The sequence below is a fragment of the Felis catus genome, chromosome E2 (assembly GCF_018350175.1).
Source record: "Felis catus isolate Fca126 chromosome E2, F.catus_Fca126_mat1.0, whole genome shotgun sequence".
NCBI classification, from domain to species: Eukaryota; Metazoa; Chordata; class Mammalia; order Carnivora; family Felidae; genus Felis; species Felis catus.
Genome location: NC_058382.1, coordinates 31,059,591 through 31,078,710, shown reverse-complemented (window position 1 = coordinate 31,078,710; position 19,120 = coordinate 31,059,591). Strand labels below are relative to the sequence as shown.

The 19,120-nt window shown below is 37.9% G+C and overlaps 1 protein-coding gene and 2 pseudogenes across 6 annotated transcripts in view; 1 reads left to right on the top strand and 2 right to left on the bottom strand.

Moving 5' to 3' along the window:
* Positions 1-19,120, bottom strand: part of RBL2 (RB transcriptional corepressor like 2) — a 57,937-nt gene that overhangs the window by 27,416 nt on the left and 11,401 nt on the right. For all 6 annotated transcript variants that reach the window (XM_045047106.1, XM_023245701.2, XM_045047107.1 and 3 more), the window contains 8 exons: positions 17,831-17,959; positions 13,307-13,467; positions 13,150-13,214; positions 12,330-12,516; positions 8,175-8,341; positions 4,551-4,660; positions 3,746-3,849; positions 1,135-1,272 (listed from right to left, as the gene is read on the bottom strand). In XM_045047106.1, the coding sequence (XP_044903041.1) occupies positions 1,135-1,272; positions 3,746-3,849; positions 4,551-4,660; positions 8,175-8,341; positions 12,330-12,516; positions 13,150-13,214; positions 13,307-13,467; positions 17,831-17,959 (1,061 nt within the window). The remainder of the gene's footprint in view (positions 1-1,134; positions 1,273-3,745; positions 3,850-4,550; positions 4,661-8,174; positions 8,342-12,329; positions 12,517-13,149; positions 13,215-13,306; positions 13,468-17,830; positions 17,960-19,120) is intronic.
* On the bottom strand, positions 5,514-7,795 carry LOC102899383 (annotated as a pseudogene).
* On the top strand, positions 14,863-15,950 carry LOC101095390 (annotated as a pseudogene).

Genomic DNA, 19,120 nt, shown 5'->3' with positions numbered 1-19,120 from the left:
TTATACATGTTTATAGATACATTAATTCATCAAAATTCGAAGCCTAAAGAATAGTACTATTTTGAAATAGCTGGTCTTCCTTTCACTGTCTTTATAAATAATTATTATATAAAATGCATGTGGGAATTATATAAAATCTTTGGTATAACAGTATATTTTAAACAATTTTCTAAGAAAAAAGATGCCTATTTATTGAAGTTGAAAAATACTACTCTCAAAACTTCATGTTTAAAAACTCTAGGGCTGTCTGGCTGGCTCAGTCGTAGACCATCTGACTCTTGATCTCAGGGTTATGAGTTCGAGCCCCACATTGAGTGGTAGAGATTACTTAAAAAAATAACCAAATAAAAACTCTAAACATTCAATCCATACCATTAGAAAAGCTGATTTTGACTACTACATTAGAAAGAATTAAGATAAATTCATATACTGAATCAGTATCAAGACAGAAACAACTACCAAATCAATGCTATCACTCTGCACCTCTATATAACATGTGAATGATAATTTTTATTTTCTTCTGAAGGACACTTTGTTATTTCCATAAAATAAAAAAGGTTGCTATATAAGATTAGCTACTGATATGTTTGCCACTTTTTTTGAAGGCTACTTAGCTAATAAAATGAAAGTGTTCTAAAAGCTTTTATCAGATAAAAGGAAGAATCAAATGAAGGTTTTGCCCAAAAACAAGTCTTCATACCATCTTAAAAGAATTTAAATAGCTCTTAAGACTGTTCTATTTCTTCTCTCCAAATAGAGCAGAACTTACTAAATATGTAATTAAAAAGAGAAGAGAAAGGAGTGCCTGGATGGCTCAGTCAGTTGAGCGCTGCACTCTTGACTTTAGCTCAGGTCATGGTCCCAGGATTGTGGGATTGAGCCCTGGGCCAGGCTCCATGCTGAGCATGGAACCTACTTAAGATTCTCCCTCTCTCTCTCTCTCTCTCTCTCTCTGTCCCTCTCTCTCCCTCTACCACTCTCCCCTGCTCAAACTCCCTCTCAAAAAATTGAAAAAAAAAAAAAAAAAAGAAAAGAGAAGAAATGTACGTAGGTAGCAAAATGAATTAGCTGCTGAACAACAGGAAGTTCATCTCATCTATAATTTCCTCATAAGTGTCAGATTTTTTTAAATACCTTATAAAAATGATAAAGTGGCACATCAAATATTTCAGTAATAAATGGAAAATTCCCAGGAGGCTTATAAGAAAAAGTGACGACCTCAAGGCAGCAGGCCAAAAGCGATCTATGGAATGCATCTTGTTCCAGAATGCCCTACAAAACAAAGTTATTAACATTTAGAAACATAAGCCTACTCTAACATTTCTTCCCCAGTCAAGTTAAATAAAAATACCAAAGCATGTCATTTTTTGAGTTAGTGAGATGTGCTTAACTTCCTTATAAAACGTTTCTTAACTTTATAAATAAGACCATGTTTTAGCAAAAACAAGTATTAAAAGAATGTATATGAACTTTTAAAAATCTTACATATTATAAAATATAGGTAATAAAAAATTACATCCCTAATAAAAATATACATATACTCTGCTGCTTAGAGGAATAATAATATGGAAAGATGTTACAAAACAGTATTTATAGTTAGAGGCCACTCTCATAAAAGGACAGCTAGAAGGAAGGGAGGTGACTGGCTAGATCGTCATGGACCAAAGTCAACACGTTTATCTCAGGACACATAATCACATTTTCCTTTTTGTTTTTGCTTATTAATTTTCCAACCCTATACATAAACATTTACTATTTTTGAATTAAAAAGTTATTTAGACACCAAAAACATAGGTAACAGGAGAAAAAAACAGATAAACTGGCGTTCATCAAAATTAAAATCTTTTGGGGGTGACTGTGTGGTTCAATTGGTTGAGCATCCAACCTCAGCTCAGATCATGATCTCATGGCATGAGCTCGAGCCCCATGTTGGGCTCTGTGCTAACAGCATGGAGCCTGGAACCTGCTTCAGATTCTGTGTCTCCCTCTCTCTCTCTCTACCACTCCCCTGCTTGTGCACACTCACTCGCTCTCTCAAAAATAAACATTTTTAAAAATATTAAAACCTTTTTTGTATCAAAGGACACCATCAATGAAGTAAAAACACAACCCACAGAATGGGAGAAAATATTTGCAAATCGTGTATCTGATAAGGGATTAATATCCAGACTATATAAAGAACTCCTACAACTTGACAAAAGGCAGACAATACTACTGAATATTATGGATAATATTCTGAATATTAGTCTTAAAAAGGAATAAAGTTCTGACACATATTAAAACATGGATGAACCTTGAAAACATGATGCCAAGTAAAATAAATGAGACACAAAAGAATAAATATTGTATGATTATACCTAGAATAGGTAAATTCGTGGAGACAAAGTAGAGATTACCAGGAGCTGGAGAGAGAAGTGAATGGGGAGCCACTGTTTAATGGGTACAGACTTCCAGTTTGGAATAATGAAAAAGTTTTAAAGATGCCTAGTGGTAAGGGTTGCATAACACCATGAATGTACTTAATGCTGTTGAATTATACATTTAAAAATGCTTAAAATGTTAAATGTTATGTATATTTTACAATAAAAAAGTTGTTTTAATAAGTTTCTTGAGTATACATGTATCCAATACTTATTATCACCCCCTAAACTGCAGCTATGTTTTATACACCCTTCTGTATATTTCAAAGTTTAAAACTCTGTCATTAACAACTTTTAAATTCCAACAGTCATAATTTTACATATAAAAAAGAAATGTAAATAGTTACAAGAAATCAGAACAATTATCAATTTTAAAATTTTCCTAAAATGTTACTTTAAAAAATAGTTTTTAGGGCGCCTGGGTGGCTCAGTCAGTTGAGTGTCCAACTCTTGATGTTGGTTCAGGTCATGATCTCAAGGTTTGTGAGATGGAGCCCTGCCTCAGGCTCTGCACTGATAATGCAGAGTCTGCCTGGGATTCTCTCTCTTCCTCTCTCTCTGCCCCTTCTGCTCTCTCTCTCAAAATAAATAAATACTTTATGGAAAAAAAAAAGTTTTTAAAAATTTTTATTGATGTCATTTAAGTAAATACCACTTATTTCAAAATCAATTTATATTTGGCTAGTAAAATCTACAAAAAGTAATCACCTTCATCAAAGAGCACTGGTTGAATGTTGATGCTAAAGTCCTATCGAGTCAACACTCAACTTATTCTTGCTACACAAGGCTTGTCGGGAGAGTATACAGGTTAATAATAAGTTCATGTATTCTAAAAACTCAATTCAGGTTAAGTCTGAATGTTTCGATCCTTTTTTTAAAATATTTACTTATTTACTGGGGAATAGGGGCAGAGAGAGAGAGAGAGAGAGAGAGAGAGAGAGAGAGAAAATCCCAAGCAGGCTCCCCACTGTCAGCCCAGAGGTTAACACAGCGTTCAAACCCACGAACTATGAGATCATGAGATGAGCCAAAATCAATAGTCGGGACGCTTAACTGACTGAGCCACCCAGAAGCTCCTGAATGTTTTAATCCTTGACTACAGAGTCTTACGGCCCATAGAAACCATGAGTTATAGCACATGGCCTGCTGCACTGAGAAACACTAAGTGGGGTAAGGAGACTCAGAACACAAGTTTCCTTAGGTGCCAATCACTCCCTCAGAGCCATGGTTTTGTCTTTGTTTTGTTTAGTTTGGGTTCTGTATGGGTAGGGCCAAAAGGGAATTAAATTTTATTGTGCTGATCAATACACTGGTCATTTACTCACAGATAAATCCATGTCTCCCAGTCTTTTCTGTTCCTGTTCAATAACTGATTCTAATACTTTATAGTAGAGCATTTCTGCAAAACGAAAATGTTTGCTGGCAATTTCTGCATAAAAAATAAAAGAAACAGTCACATGCTAAGAAATTATTGTAGAAAGTGAGAGTTTATCCCACCCCCTGCCCACGAAATAAAATATAAAAACCAACCAATTACTTCATATACATGCACTTCTTACACCTGCTGTTCCCATCATTCCTAACATTTCTTAATTTTCTTCATGGTAACCATACTAACGCTCAAAATTTTCTAAAATTATGAAATGAAATTTGCACTGAGAAAACTGTAATAGCATTCCATTAAGAGTCATATTTTTTTTTTGTAAGTTTGAATTGAACAGCTGTATGCTAGGAGGTATACAATTGGTTTGCTATTCTACTCATACTTGGTTCTAATTCATAACATCAAAGAACTTCTAGAACAGGTCTGAGCATGAAACAGTTATATCTTCTGAACTTATTCTTAGTATTTTAAAGAATCACTATACTTCTATATTTAATAGTATCTAGTCTACAAGTGAAACTAAAGATTTTGCAAACAAAGTACCAGAAGTCCAACCAGTCTAAAATTTCTCTTATGGAGAAAGGCCCAGAAACTACTTGGTTGACAAAAAAAAAAATTGGATATCCATATCTCAGACCTCAATCTAAAGTCATAAATCTTTTCTTCATCTTTCTGATTTAGTTACCAAGAAAGGACCCTGTAGTTAAACTTCAAAAATGAACAATACAGACAATATTAAGCTGTACCTTTAGTTGAATTACTGAAATCCTCATCTGGCTGGGAATGCTGAGAATATATTTCATACATTTCTTTCAATCTGTTGGCAATAGCCTGTGTTGGATCCCTGGAACATGTCCTAAAATTAAAAAAAAAAATTTTTTTTAATTAAAAAAAAAAAAAGTATCCAACTTAAAGGTCTTGCTGAGTCACAAATAAACTGTGTATAATTCTGTAGTTTTACTAACCTATAAATATAAAATACTTTGAACAGAAACTACACCTCCCAAAGTATTCTAGGAGATGCCATACTTCTTTATCGCAGGTGCTGGTCCTACCGTTTTGCATGAAAAAAATGTATCTTGTGTGGAGCTGCATGCAGTTAAATTTAGCATTCTTGACTGGCCCCCATCTACCCTACACATCTGAAATCACTGGTAACAAACAAAACTGCCTTCAATTGTTTCCTCAGAGGGCAATACAAGTCCCATTAGGAACTCCTGGAAGAAAACAGAATGAAGGGGTGTATAAACTATACTACAGACTCATAGAAACCATTACTGGCACTTTTCATTTTTTCCTCCAAAGCGAGGTGTATTTCATTGATTTTTTTTTTTAACTTGAAAGGCAATATATATTCAATGCAGAAGCAGTAAACAAATTATCAGCAGTTGTTAACAACTATGTTTCTGTCTTTTTTTTGTTGTTGTTAGGAATTAACATATCCTTTTAAAACTTGTTTTTAAATATGTTTAAGGCGTAAAATTCCTAGTAGGGATTCCTAGTAATTGCTACTAGGAAAACCCCACCTGAATGAATACCCAGTGGCAAACCACTATAAAATGTTTTGGTTGCATGTGGGGCAGAGGTTGCATGTGGGGCATAGCACCCCAGCTCCACGAGGTCAGTACACAGGTCTGTACTACTGTGACGCCCATGAGGTGATCTAAGTTGCTTTTCCTTCAGCAAGGGTTTTACTTGTCAGAAAGGCATTATGCTTGACCTCCAAATTTGACAATTTACCGAGGAGATTCATAACCTTTGGGTTGCTCTGATATCTGACACATTTGCTGGATTCTGGGCCATATCCTGGAAGGCCACTGGAGCTTCTGGATCCTGCATGGCTGTAAGAACCTTTGGATCACTATGAACTTCACTGAGCCCAGGCATTCCTGCCATTCCAGGCTTGCCCCCAGGAAAGCACCTAGAAAAGAGCCAGTTTGAGCTTCTGTCATCTAGCTTCTTCCTCTCTCCAGGTTCTCTCGTGTTCTTCCCAAGCCTTCTCAACCCTACTTTCTATTCTTTCTTTGATCTCTCGCTCTTCGTGTTTTCACTCTCCACTGTTTCACTCATACCTTCTCTGATGTTTGGCAATTTTCTGGGCCCTCACTGATCTTAGCATCGCACTAGCATCTTCATCATAGTCCAGTTTACAAGCAAGGGCAAGGTCACGTGCTGCTTCTTCTCAATGGCCCAGAAGTCTGGGCTTTCCCATGCCACTTGTAATGCTGAGCTGAGTCAGGATTTATTTCCATAGCTCTGTCACAGTCTTGGATGGCAGTGTTTGGCATCTGTAATTTAATGAAGACACTGGCTTTCCTGGCACACAGAATGGCCAAGCAAGGATTCAGCTTGATGGCATCTGGGTACAAATCAATGGCCTTTTGCAACTCATCATCATTTAGGGCATCCAATGACAGCCACTATTTCATCATTTGCTGGATCCATCATTTCCCCACTCATCTCTATATTTTCATCTCCCATTTCTTGAGGGGCATTGTTATCTGGTTCAATCACACCTTCACTGTCAATTTCTAGACCACTTTCCTTGCTTGATGGTTCATCTGTCTTATGTTTTCCTCCACCTTCTTACTAGCTGTTTTTTCTTCACTGTAGCAGGTGGTATTTAAGCCGCCACGTTCACCACCCATTCTCAGGAAGTGCATTTCCTTGGTGTGCAGAACACTCAGGTCCTGCTTACACATTTTCATGAAGGCCTGAAGTTCGTTCACTTTGCGGAGGGTCCATAGGCCAGAGGCTGTGGCCCAGTCCAATTCCAGGTGTGGGTGCTATGTAGAAGCAACTGTGCTTTTATTTTGATCACAAATATAAATATTCATTGTAAAATTGTAGCAAGTTTAGAAAATTCTAAAGAAAATAAAAATCAGTTATAATCCTGCTAGAGGTAGCTACTGACTATCATACACAAACAGAATTTTATTTATGAACACACTCACAGGTACCTTTTTCCAGAAAATAGGAGTCTTTGGTTTTACTTAGCATTTACTGGAAATATTCAACCCCACTAATGGTGTCTAAGATTAAAGAAGCTCCTACACCTGGAAAGAGATCTGGACGCTATAAAGTCAGTCTTCTAAAATGTATTTATAAAATGCTTCTGTATTCTAGGCCAACAAGGTCCATCTGTGGAAGAGGCCATATAGACTCAGCCTGTTGGGTATTAATCACAGTCAAGTTATGAATAAAGCAGACTTCATGAAAATGTGAAGGGAAATTAGTCAACCTTGGTATTTAATAAGTCTAGCTGTGAGTAGGAAATTACTAGTGTATACTGGGCCTCCTTATACTATACCACCAGAAATAAAATAGGCTCCTATAGGATCTATGTCATCAAATCCGATACTTTTTAGGACAGAGGGGCCTTGGAGGTAGTATTTTCAAATAAACTTGCAAAAAAATGTGCACAGGTAATAAAATCCAGTCTATCAGGCTTTTCACTAGGGCTCACTGATATTTCTACCAGTCTCTGGCAGATCAAAGGACTAAAAGCAGTTAACTTCCTTTTCACACTAAGGGTATTTTACACAACTTACAAAAGTTATGGTGGTCTGACACTGATTATGAATGTAACTGTTTTATCTTTTAAAATCTGACCTACCCCTCAGAAATTTGCTCAGGTCCAATCTTCTTCATGAAGTCCTTTGACAACTGCTATTTTTATTGATCCCCGCCCCCCGCCCTGCTTCCTGAAATCTTAAGATAGAACATTAGGTAACAGTTTGGTGCCTTATTCTACAGTGTCTAGTGTTGTTAATTACTGTCTCCTCTACTACACAGAAGAAATCTGAGTGCTACGGACTGAATATTTGTGCTCCGCCTCCAAATTCCTATGTTGAAACCTAATGCCCAATGTGATGGTGTTTGGCTATGGGGCATGTGGGAGCTGATCAGGTCATGAAAGTGGAGCCCTCATGAATGGGATTAGTGCCCTTATAAAAGAGGCCCTAGAGAGCTTCCTTGCCTCCTCACTCATTGTGAGGACAGCAAAAAGACAGCTGTCTATGAACCAGGAAGCAGTTCTCACCAGACACTGAATCTTGGAACCTTGATCTTGGACTTCCAGCCTCTAGAACTGTAAGAAATTAATTACTGTTGTTTATAAGCCACCAGTCTATGGTATTCTGTGATAACAGCTGGAACACACTGAGATACTGAGGAACACACTGAGGAAAAATGATCACCAACATAGACGGTGACCTATGTCCTCTACAGACTAATAACACGTCTGAGCATGCAACTGGTATAAAATTAATAATGGGTGAATTAAGCCACTAAAAAGTAAAAAAAAAATGTTTTTAAATAGAAAATGGTCAACAATCAAATCTTAGAAGGCAAGAAGGGCTCAAACCCACCTTAGAATCTGTTCCAATTTCTCACTTGGAGTATTCTTGAGGCCTGTGAGCATGGTGTGAAGACGACTCAAGCTGTGTGTTGCTGTAGAAACTGGGGTCACACAAGGGCTGTTATCCTTAACGTACCTCACACCAGTCAGTGGTGTGGAGATCCTAAGTGCTTTAGACTAAATGGGGGCAGTGGGGGGGGGGGGGGGGGGGGGGGGGGAAAAGAAGACTATTTTAGATTAGAATGACTTTCAGTTACTTCACAAATGAGAATTCAAACCAATCAGACTTCATCAATAAATTTTAATGATTCAAATATCTCCATTCTTGGAATCTGAACATAACACCACTAGGAGCCACCACCCTCCATGTGAAGACGTGTGAAAGGACAATTTGTATTTTAGCCAACTAGAAAGTCTGTCTCTTAAAAATTAAACCCTAAGACAAGGCATACTTCCCGTACTTCCCTGTCATCCCTACTTTAGGCCTAAACCTGAAGGCACAAACAAGGAATATACAGTAAAGAGCATCGCTGAGAAACAGAATTTCACAGCTGCCACCCACCACTTTTTTGTAACTACTCAAAGATTGACAAAAGAAAGCTGTGAACTAACCCTGGCCCAAATGAATCCCATGATTTAACAAAAGCCCATCTAAATCATCAGATCTGCTTCAGAGACATGGAACAAAACAAACATTCCTAGATGCGAAAACAGCCTGACATAGAATAGCCTTCAGTCTTCTTGCCCCTCCTTTACCTATAGTTACTAGAATCTATCAGCTCCCCCCCACTCAAGTCTACAGATCTTCAGGGAAATAAATTTAAGTCAACATTCCTGAATATAAATATGAAAAAGATAGGACTTAATATCTGAGAATTTAAGCATGACTATATATGCTAATAAAACATCTTTTCTATTTCTTCTAATAAACTCTGAAAGGTTAAGAGAGCTTAAGAGTGTCTTTTATTTTATTATTTTTTTTAATGTTTATTTATTTATTTTGAGAGAGAGACAGAGAGAGAGAGAGAGGGAGAGAGAGAGAGAGAGAGGGAGAGAGAGAGAGAGAGAGGGAGAGAGAGAGAGAGAGAGAGCGCGCGCGCACGCAAGCAGGGGAGGGGCAGAGAGAGAGGGAGACAGAGAATCTCAAGCCAGCTCTGCACCGTCAGCACAGAGCCCGATGCGGGGCTCAAACTCAGGAACCGTGAGATCATGACCAGAGCTGAAACCAAGAGCCAGACACTTTAACCAACTAAGCCATCCAGGTGCCCCAGGGGTGTTTTTTAATATTCAAGATAAACTGTGTTTCCTCACATAGCTAAGTATATTAATTCTAGAGATAGCTATAAAAACACCTAGCAAAATTTTCACCTGGCAAAACAGACTACTCAAGTTTAAGGAGATACAGATATGCAGAGGAATTTGCCATACAGATATAACTCTACACATACAGATATAAATCTGTATGTTTTCTGTGACTTAAACAGGAGAGAGCCAAGACTTCCACTTGGTTTCAAAGAAATTAATTCTACAATTTTTTTTAGGTCAATGAGACAATCTGGGTGGATTAACTACATTCAGAAGACTATTCCCTGCTCTACACGGCTTTTCCTACAGCCAGCTTCTTCCCTGTATATAATAAACCAGTGCTTTGCTGGGAGGGAAAAACACCTTGCACGTGCACAGCAAAAGCAACAGCAGCATCTCCCACTGCCCACAGACATCAATGCTTCCACACGGGGAACGAGGTATGACTGCCACAAACAGCTTTCTGCCCACAGTTCTCAAGGTCAGCATACAGCTTCTCGGCAGCACCGTTTAGCTCTTGGCTTAAATCTTCCCGGGCATTCTGATCAAGAGGAGTCTTTCTTTGACTCAGGTATAAATATTGCTATTTTTGAAACTTTAGAACTTTCCTTCTCCAAGTAAACACTTCTAAACTTTGGAGTGCCCCAGAGCTCTGTCCTTAGACCTCTTCCATTCTCTATCAACTCACACAGTCACTCTTCATGGCTTTAAAAGCCATCTATATCCTGATGTCTCCAGGGTAGACACACACAGCCCTAACTTCTGCTATGAACACCAATCTTGTACATCCAAACTGCCGACTCCACTTGTCTACGAGGATGCCTAAAAAGGTATCTCAAATAACATACCATCATACCCCCATCTCTGAGTTTTTTCCCTGAATAAATGTCAATAATAAATGTTCATGGAATGCCTACTATGTGCCAGGCACTGAGCACAGCACTGGTCACAGCCCTCATGAAGTTTATGTTTTAATGCAGGAGACCCATAACAAACGATTCTTTTTTCCCATCTTTGTATTTATCTATCTACTTACTGTCAGACAAACAATTCTTTCTACCCACCCACTTACCTTAAGACAGTGACAAATACTAAGAGGAACACTAATCACAGAGTAAAAGGGGAAGGAAGTGCTGAAGGTTGGGGAGGATGTCAGTGGTTATCATTCTATGCAGTGGTCAGTCTATCAGAGACCTGAATGTAGTGAGGAAATAAACCACATGAATATCCTGAAGAAACATGTTCTAGGCAGAGAAAACAGCAAGAGCAAAGGCTTGGAGTTGGGGTATGCTCGGCATATCTGAAGAAGGAGAACAGAGGTTAATGTGACGAGCACAATGGGTGAGGAGGAGAGTGGTAGGAGATGAATTCAGAGAGGCAGCGGGCTACATCACTAAAGACCTCAGAGGCCTTTGGAAGAACTTCAGCTTTTATACCATTTATGCAACTGCAGTCATCGCCATTATCTTTCTCTCACACCCTGGATCCAAGCCATCAGGAAATCCTGTGGGTCCTGTCTCCAAAACACAGCCCCAATACCACCATTGCTCTGATCCAAACCACCATGAGCTATCACCAGAACCAGTGCTACAGCCTCTTAATTCCCTACTTCTACCCTGGCCCCTGCCAAACACCCCCTACAAGACCTTGAAAAATGCAGATCAGACTAATTCAGTCACTGTTTTCCATAACACCTTCCTAATGGCTTTCCTATCAGAGCAAAAGCAAACATTCTTACCAGAGCTTCCAAAGCCCTACAAGGTCTGCCCTGCCCCCACCCCCACCTCACTTTTCAACCACTCTCTCACTCAATTCCTACCACAGTGCTCTCTCATCATTCCTCCAAAAAGCCAGTCGAGCTCCTACCACAAGCCTTGGCACATGCTATTCTCTGGGCTTCAAACACATTCCTCGGCTAGTCACATGATTTGCTTCCTCACTTCATGTCTCTGTTGATGTTACCCCCTCGGAGATGTCTTTCCTCACCGCCCTATCTATAGCAGCCCAAGGCCCACCCGTTCTCCCTTCTCCCCCACGCTCTGAACTACTACCCTATTTGACTTCTCTTTATACACTATCATCTGACGTCCAATATATTCACTTGTTTGGTTATCTATTGTCCATCTCCCCACACTGAAATATAAAACAAGGTATTCATGGCTATTGTGTTCACTGCTGTATCACCAGTATGCAGGACACAATCTGGCGTGTGAAATACCTTTAGAATATTTACTGAATGAATAAGCAAACCAGGCTTAAGTCTGGTCTTACAGGTGAGTTACCCCTTGGAAATATACACACTGCCTTTGGAAGCACTTGTCAGAAGCTGTGTATTTTCTGTGAACATCACACAATAGAAGAGAAACTCTTAGTCTCCATCATCCTAACTGTATGCATGAAATAACACCTGAAATTCAATGATCCTGAATGTCAATTTAATGGAATTTTCCTAAAGACTACAGATGATCAGTTTCTCTAGTGTCTAGATGAAGGTACCATTCAGGTCAACTGACATTTTCTAAAATGCTTACTACGTTCAATATGTAAAGACTGTATATTACTGGCCCATTTTTTTTTTTAAAAAACCGACAGTTATATCAGCATGATACATTCATTTAAATTTATATCAAAGGCTCTTCCTCTCACATCCAACCAAAAACTCGGAAAGTTGATGTTAACAAAAATTAAGTCAGTAAAGACAGAGACCATTTTTCAATTAAGTAGGACAAGAATTTCCCTTTTCATACTGGAAGAAGTACAACACACACACACACACACACACACACACACACACACACACAATTACCACAATAACACAGAGACTCCGGTATGTCTGCTTTCCTGGCACTGGCCAGCTCACCTTGTCGAAATGCTGCTGGAGGATGGCTTTCATCTGCACCCTGTCAGCAGCCTCTGCTCCCGAACCAGTGTTCAGACACCGTGACAGAGTCCCAATTTCCTCTTCAGCATCCTCTCCAAGAAATATCCTTTCATCTAAATTCCCAACAGATAAAACATACTCCTCATAGGCCTTATTGATGGCTTTACTATAGAAAAAAAAAAGACAGGCAAAATGTACACTCACAAGACTGCCGTTTCTGTTAGTATTTTAAGCCACCTAATTAGGTCATTTTTTTATTTACTCCAAGTTCTAATAATTTTGTGAAAGTTAAATTTCAGATCACGGTTACTTACATCTGAGCTGTATAAAATGCAAGCTTGCTACACTAGGCTCACCCGTCATACAGCGAGTGTATCTTGCTGACAGTATTTTGGCGGGGATTGGAGGGGAGGAACCCTGTACCGATCTACCTGGGAGGTGCAGTTTCTGGTGAGATGCTTAATTATCTTTCCCAGTTGCTCTAGGCACCTTTGAAGACCTCGCTACTTCTACATCATCATTTGAACCCATACAGTTCCCAAAGAACTTCTTTTATCTCAAAAATTATGATCCAAAAGCTTAACTATTAAAACTTTAAAGAACAGCCATACAATTTCCAATAAATTTTAACCTGTGTGCTTACAGTAACAGCTGACACAACTTTTGATTGCTTTCTGATGTTCTCCCACAAAATATATTCTAAGTTTCCAGGGTACAAACAATAAAGACACTAAACTCTGAGGTTTCCTAAGTACATAGTTTACAAAGTATTAAAATGGCTGATAATACAAATACTCACAAACTCTCTGCAAAGTTCCCAGGTTCTAAAAACCCTGTAAGATTTTCTTCTTTTCCCTTAAGGAGCTATGATGAAAGAAAAGATCCTTAAGTCATCATATTAAAATAAATCTTTCCACAGAAAATATTTTCACATTACTTCTTTACTACTTACAAACCTTTTTTTCATAAAGTTTCCTAATATAGGGTTTCCAGAAATGTTCCTTTATTCCCTTTGCTTCCAAAACGAGGCCATCATGTAAGGAACAGAGTTTCTCAATGACACAAGGTGGGTCCGAGGAAGGTTTAGAATCCTTAGCATGAAAATCCTCTGACAGGCCTATAATGAACAGAATCACAGAACAGAGAGATCAGGTAGCATTCAATAAATCAAACTGTAATAAACCAAAATACAAATAATCTAATCAGCCTATGAGTTAGTGTATAAGCACATAGGAAAGAGCGTAGAGGGGCATAATTTGACTCTAAATATACCTCTAAGATAGCAAAGACAAAAGAAAACACAGGCAGTAATCTCTTCAATATCATCCTCTTCAATATCATTCAATATTGAATGTTGCTATCATTCAATAGCAACATATTTATGGCTATGTCTCCTCAGGCAAGGGAGACAAAGACAAAATCAACTACTGGGATTATACCAAAATAAAAAGCTTTTGCACAGCAAAGGAAACCATCAACAAAACAAAAAGGCAACCTAATGAATGGGAGAAGATATATGCAAATGATTTATCCAATAAGGGGCTAATATTCAAAATATATAAAGAATTTATACAACACAACACCAAAAAAACCCAAGCAGTTCAATAAAAAAATGAGCAGAGGACCTTAATAGACATTTTCCCAAAGAAGACATCTAGACGTCCAACAGACACATAAAAAGAAGCTCAACATCACTAATCACCAGGGAAATGCAAATCAAAACCATGAGATATGACCTCATACCAGTCAGAATGGCCATTATCAATCAAAAAGACAAGAAATAACAAGCATTAGGGAGGAGGTGGAGAAAAGGGAATCCTCATACACTATTGGTGGGATGGTAAATTGGTGCAACCACTTTGGAAAAGTGTGGCATTTCCTCCAAAAATTTACAACAGAAATACCATATGATCCCATAATTCCACTGGGTATTTACCCAAAGAAAATGAAAACACTGATTTGGAAACACCTACACACCACCATGTTTACTGCAGCATTATTTACAATAGCCAAGATATGGAAGCAACCCAAGTGTCCATCAATATATGAATAGATCCCTCATTTTCTCATATTCCCTTTCTCTCTCTCTCTCTCTCTCTCTCTCTCTCTCTCTCTCTCACACACACACACACACACACACACACACACACACACAGGAATACTATTCAGCCATAAAAAAAAAATGAAATCTTGCCATTTACAACAACATGGATGGACTTAGATGGTATTATGCCAGGTGAAGTAAGTCAAACAGTTGATAGATACCATATGATTTCACTTACATGTGAAATTTAAAAAGCAAATGAAAAAAAACCAGACTCTTAAGTATGGAAAACAAACTGGTGGTTGCCAGGGGAGAGGTGGATGGGGGAATGGGCAATGTGGATAAAAGGGATTAAGAGGTACAAACTTCCAGTTATAAAATAGTAAGTTGCCACCCCACCCCGCCCCCCCAATGGAGTATTTCTGGGCCTGCTTGTCTGTGGTGAGCCATGGACACCAGTTCCTGTTCTACAGGATGGGGTTTAAGGTTGTCAAGAATAAGGCTTGCATCAAGAGATACTAAGTGAAATTTAGAAGAAGACAAGAGGGCAAAACTAATTACTATGCTTGGGAACGCTTGGTAATTCAGGATAAAAATAAGTAGAACACATCTAAATACAGGATGATAGTCCACAGAGAGACCAGAGAGATCACCTGTCAGACTGCTAATGCCCGTACAGAGGAAATGCGACGGTTTGTGCAGCGCGTGCTTATGAACTCCCAAAGAGAGGTGTGATGGCTGGCATGACAAATTATGCTGCAGCGTACTGTAGCAGGCCTGGACAAGATCTAAGAAGGCCAAGTGGAGGTGACAGGGGATGAATACTGTGGAAAGCACTGAGGGTCAACCTGGTACCTTCACCTACTATTTGGATGCAACCACTCCTCAAAATAAAGTTTTGGGGGCCCTCAAGAGAGTGGTAGATGGTGCCTTCTCTGTCCCTAATGGTACCAAATGATTCCCTGGTTATGATTTGGAAAGCGAGTAATTGAGTGCAGAAGGACACGGGCAGTACATCATGGGTCAAAAAGTTGCAGATTGTATGCGTTACCTAATGGAAGAAGATGAAGACGCTTACAAGAAACAATTCTCTTAATACATAGAGAACAAAGTATCTCCAGGGGGCACCTGGGTGGCTCAGCTGGTTAAGTGTCCAACTTCGGCTCAGGTCATGATCTCACAGCCCATGAGTTCAAGCCCCACGTCAGGCTCTGCTCTGACAGCTTGGAGCCTGGAGCCCGCTTTGGATTCTGTGTCTCCCTTTCTCTCTGCCCCTACCCTGTTTGCACCTCTGTCTCTCTCCTTCTCTCTCAAAAGTAAATAAAAATTTTTAAAAATTAAAAAAAAAAAAGAACAAAATAACTCCAGACATGGTGGAGGAGATGTGTAAAGCTCACACTGCTCTAGGAGAGAATCCAGTCTAGAAGAAGAAGCCTAAGAAAGAAGTTAAAAAGAGGTGGAACTATCCCAAAATGTCTCTTGCCCAGAAGAAAGATTGGGCAGCTCAGAAGAAGGCAAGCTTCTTTAGAGCTCAGGAGTGGGCCACTGAGAGCTAAATCAAACCACAATTTTTATGAAGATTTTTCAGACAAAGACAATAATAAACTTATCGACCAAGTAGCTAACATAAATAAATAAATTAAAATAAAATAAAATATATAAGGCATGGAGATGAAAAGTACAACGTAAGGAATATAGTCAATAGTATTGTCATAACACTGCATGGCGACAGATGGTGACTACACTTGCTGTGGTGAGCGCTGACTAATGTACAGAGTCATCGACTCACTATGTTGCACACTTGAAACTAATACGACACTGTATGTTAATTATACTTAAATAAAAATAAATATACAGCAAATACAGATAAAGTACATCACTACTCAAAAGATTTCAGTTAATTATTTATCTGGAAATAAAGAAAAAAAAGCTGAGGTAACAATTTTAGTATATTGCAATAAGATCTAAAAAAAATAAAAAAATAAAACTTTGCAAATAAGTCTGACATTCAAATAAAAAATACAACTTTGAAAAAAATTACTATTCAAAGTATATACTGTTTATATATTTTCATTTCATCATACTGGATGTAGGTAACATATTGATTTACAGCTTATTCTTACCCAAGACTCAGTATAAGAATAAATAAATAAGCGGGGCCTGGGTGGCTCAGTTGGTTAAGCGTCCTACTCTTGATTTCAGCTTCAGGTCATGACCTCACAGTTCGTGGGTTCGAGTCCTATGCTAGGCTCTGCACTGACAGCACGGAGCCCACTTGGGGATTTTCTCTCTCTCTCTCTCTGTCTGTCTCTTCCTCAAAAGTAAATAAATAAACTAAAATCAAACAAAATGGATAAATAAATAAGAGGAGAAAAATGAAAAGCAGCTACTACATAGAAATATAAAGGGAGTTAGGAAGGAAAGGAGAGAATATGAAGAACATTAAATGTACTGAAGCAGGAACAACTAAGTAACTTCAGTAACTTTAAAAATCTACCTTGAGGGGCACCTGGGTGGCTCAGTCAGTTGAGCTTCTGACTCTTGATCTTGGCTCAAGTCACAATCTCACGGTTTGTGGGATCAAGCCCAGTGTCAGGTTCTGTGCTGACAGTGAGGAGCCTGCTTGGGATTCTCTCTCTACCTTTCTGTCTGCACTTCCCCACCCCCGCCCCGCTTACGTGTAAACATGTGCTTACGCTCTCTCTCAAAATAAATAAACATTAAAAAAAAAAACTTCAGAGTCAGACAAGCTAAAATTTTAACGATAACCACCCCAAAACTGAAAATCACTCAGAATCCTACCATGGTATTATTCAAATGTCAACAGTTTATATACTACCTCTATAAATACTGTTTAATATTTATAATATTGTCTGTGAGTTATAATTTGGTCTCTTACTGTATATCATTCATAGAAATAACATGGCCTTAAAGCCTGCTTAAATGCATTGCCAAAATAATCATTTCTATCCATCTTTTAGTTTGAGAGCTAAAAATTCATTTTACTTATTTACAACCATAACTACTCCTCTTCTGTAGGAAAAAACCTGAATGAAGATTATTTCAATAAATCCATTTTGAGCTCCTACTGTGTGTCAGGCACAAAGCTCGGCAATGCAGAAAACAACATCAGTTTAATGCGACTTTGCTACTATAGGTTTTTAAATTCCTTCTTGTTGTTTCAGAAACTTCTACAGTTGTCATGTAAGACTTCACACTTTGTAATATTTGCGATTGCACTTTCCATAAATATTTTTACAGAGAGCTCAACTCCTGGGTTTAAGTAATTACAAGTATTCTGGATTATGATGATGGAGCTTTTCAAAGCACTTAACGCTCTCTGATGCTAGGAAACCTGTGGCATGTGTACAGCTCCCAAGAATAAACATAAGGTAGAAATGTGAGTTGTCCAATAATCTTTGATTTACACACTTACCTTTAAAATTAGGGTTTACAAGTTCTTTACGGTTGGAACATTGAAGCGCATTTCCATAAACCAAGTCCAAAGCACACAGCAGAAGATGGTAAGAATTGACCAAATCATCACTAATCATGGGGAAATTACCTACAGGAATACAAACAGTTAGCAAGTAAATCTGCATCCATGTTACAATATTTTAGACATAATTTCTCTTTTTAATTAAAATGACATTACACAAACACTGTACCAAACCTGACTCAAAAGCTACATCAAGTGTTCTGGCAAACCTACATTTTGAAATATTACTCTTAAAGTCTTATAAATTTCTGAGAGTGTAATTAAAACCAAAACTTTACAAAAAATGGCATTCATTCACTCAATCAATATTCATTAAATAAGCATTAATTCCCCAGTAGCTGACTAAAATTTTATCACTGTTTTTTTTTCTTTGAAAATTCTAAACAACTTCATAAATTATCTCAAACTGCAGAATTATCTCAAACTTCTTTCGTGTGAAAATATTTTTCTGTTAAGAAAATTAGTAGATAAATTAAAAAATAAATTAAATAAAAACAAGAAAATTAGTAGATATTACATACCCAAAACTAATATTAACAGCATGGTAACTATATTGAAATTAAAATTTAACTAATTAAACTATTAAACTATTAGTTAAAATTTAATTAATTAAAAACCAAAAAAATAAAAAAATCACAATACATGGAGACAAATGAAAATGAAAACACAGTGGTCCAACATCTTTAGGATGTACAAAAAGCAGTTCTAGGGGCGCGTGGGTGGCGCAGTCGGTTAAGCGTCTGACTTCAGCCAGGTCACGATCTCGCGGCCCGTGAGTTCGAGCCCCGCGTCGGGCTCTGGGCTGATGGCTCGGAGCCTGGAGCCTGTTTCTGATTCTGTGTCTCCCTCTCTCTCTGCCCCTCCCCCGTTCATGCTCTGTCTCTCTCTGTCCCAAAAATAAATAAAAACGTTGAAAAAAAAAATTTTTTTAAATAAATAAATAAACATTAAAAAAAAAAAAAGCAGTTCTAGAAGGGAAATTTATTAAAAAAAAAAAAAAAAGATTAGTAGATATACTTAGGAATAGCTGAACAATGATTTTTTCATGTATATAGTTTAAAAAGACCAGAACATATAATCAGGCTGCTAACGGTAACATTTGAAATATTTCCTAATAATAATATAAACTCATACAAATTAACAACAGGACCACAATGAAAGATATTTAAGTCTAGAGCCAATATCCTGGGAATAATGTTGATGCTTAGTAAACAAAGAAAAAAGAAA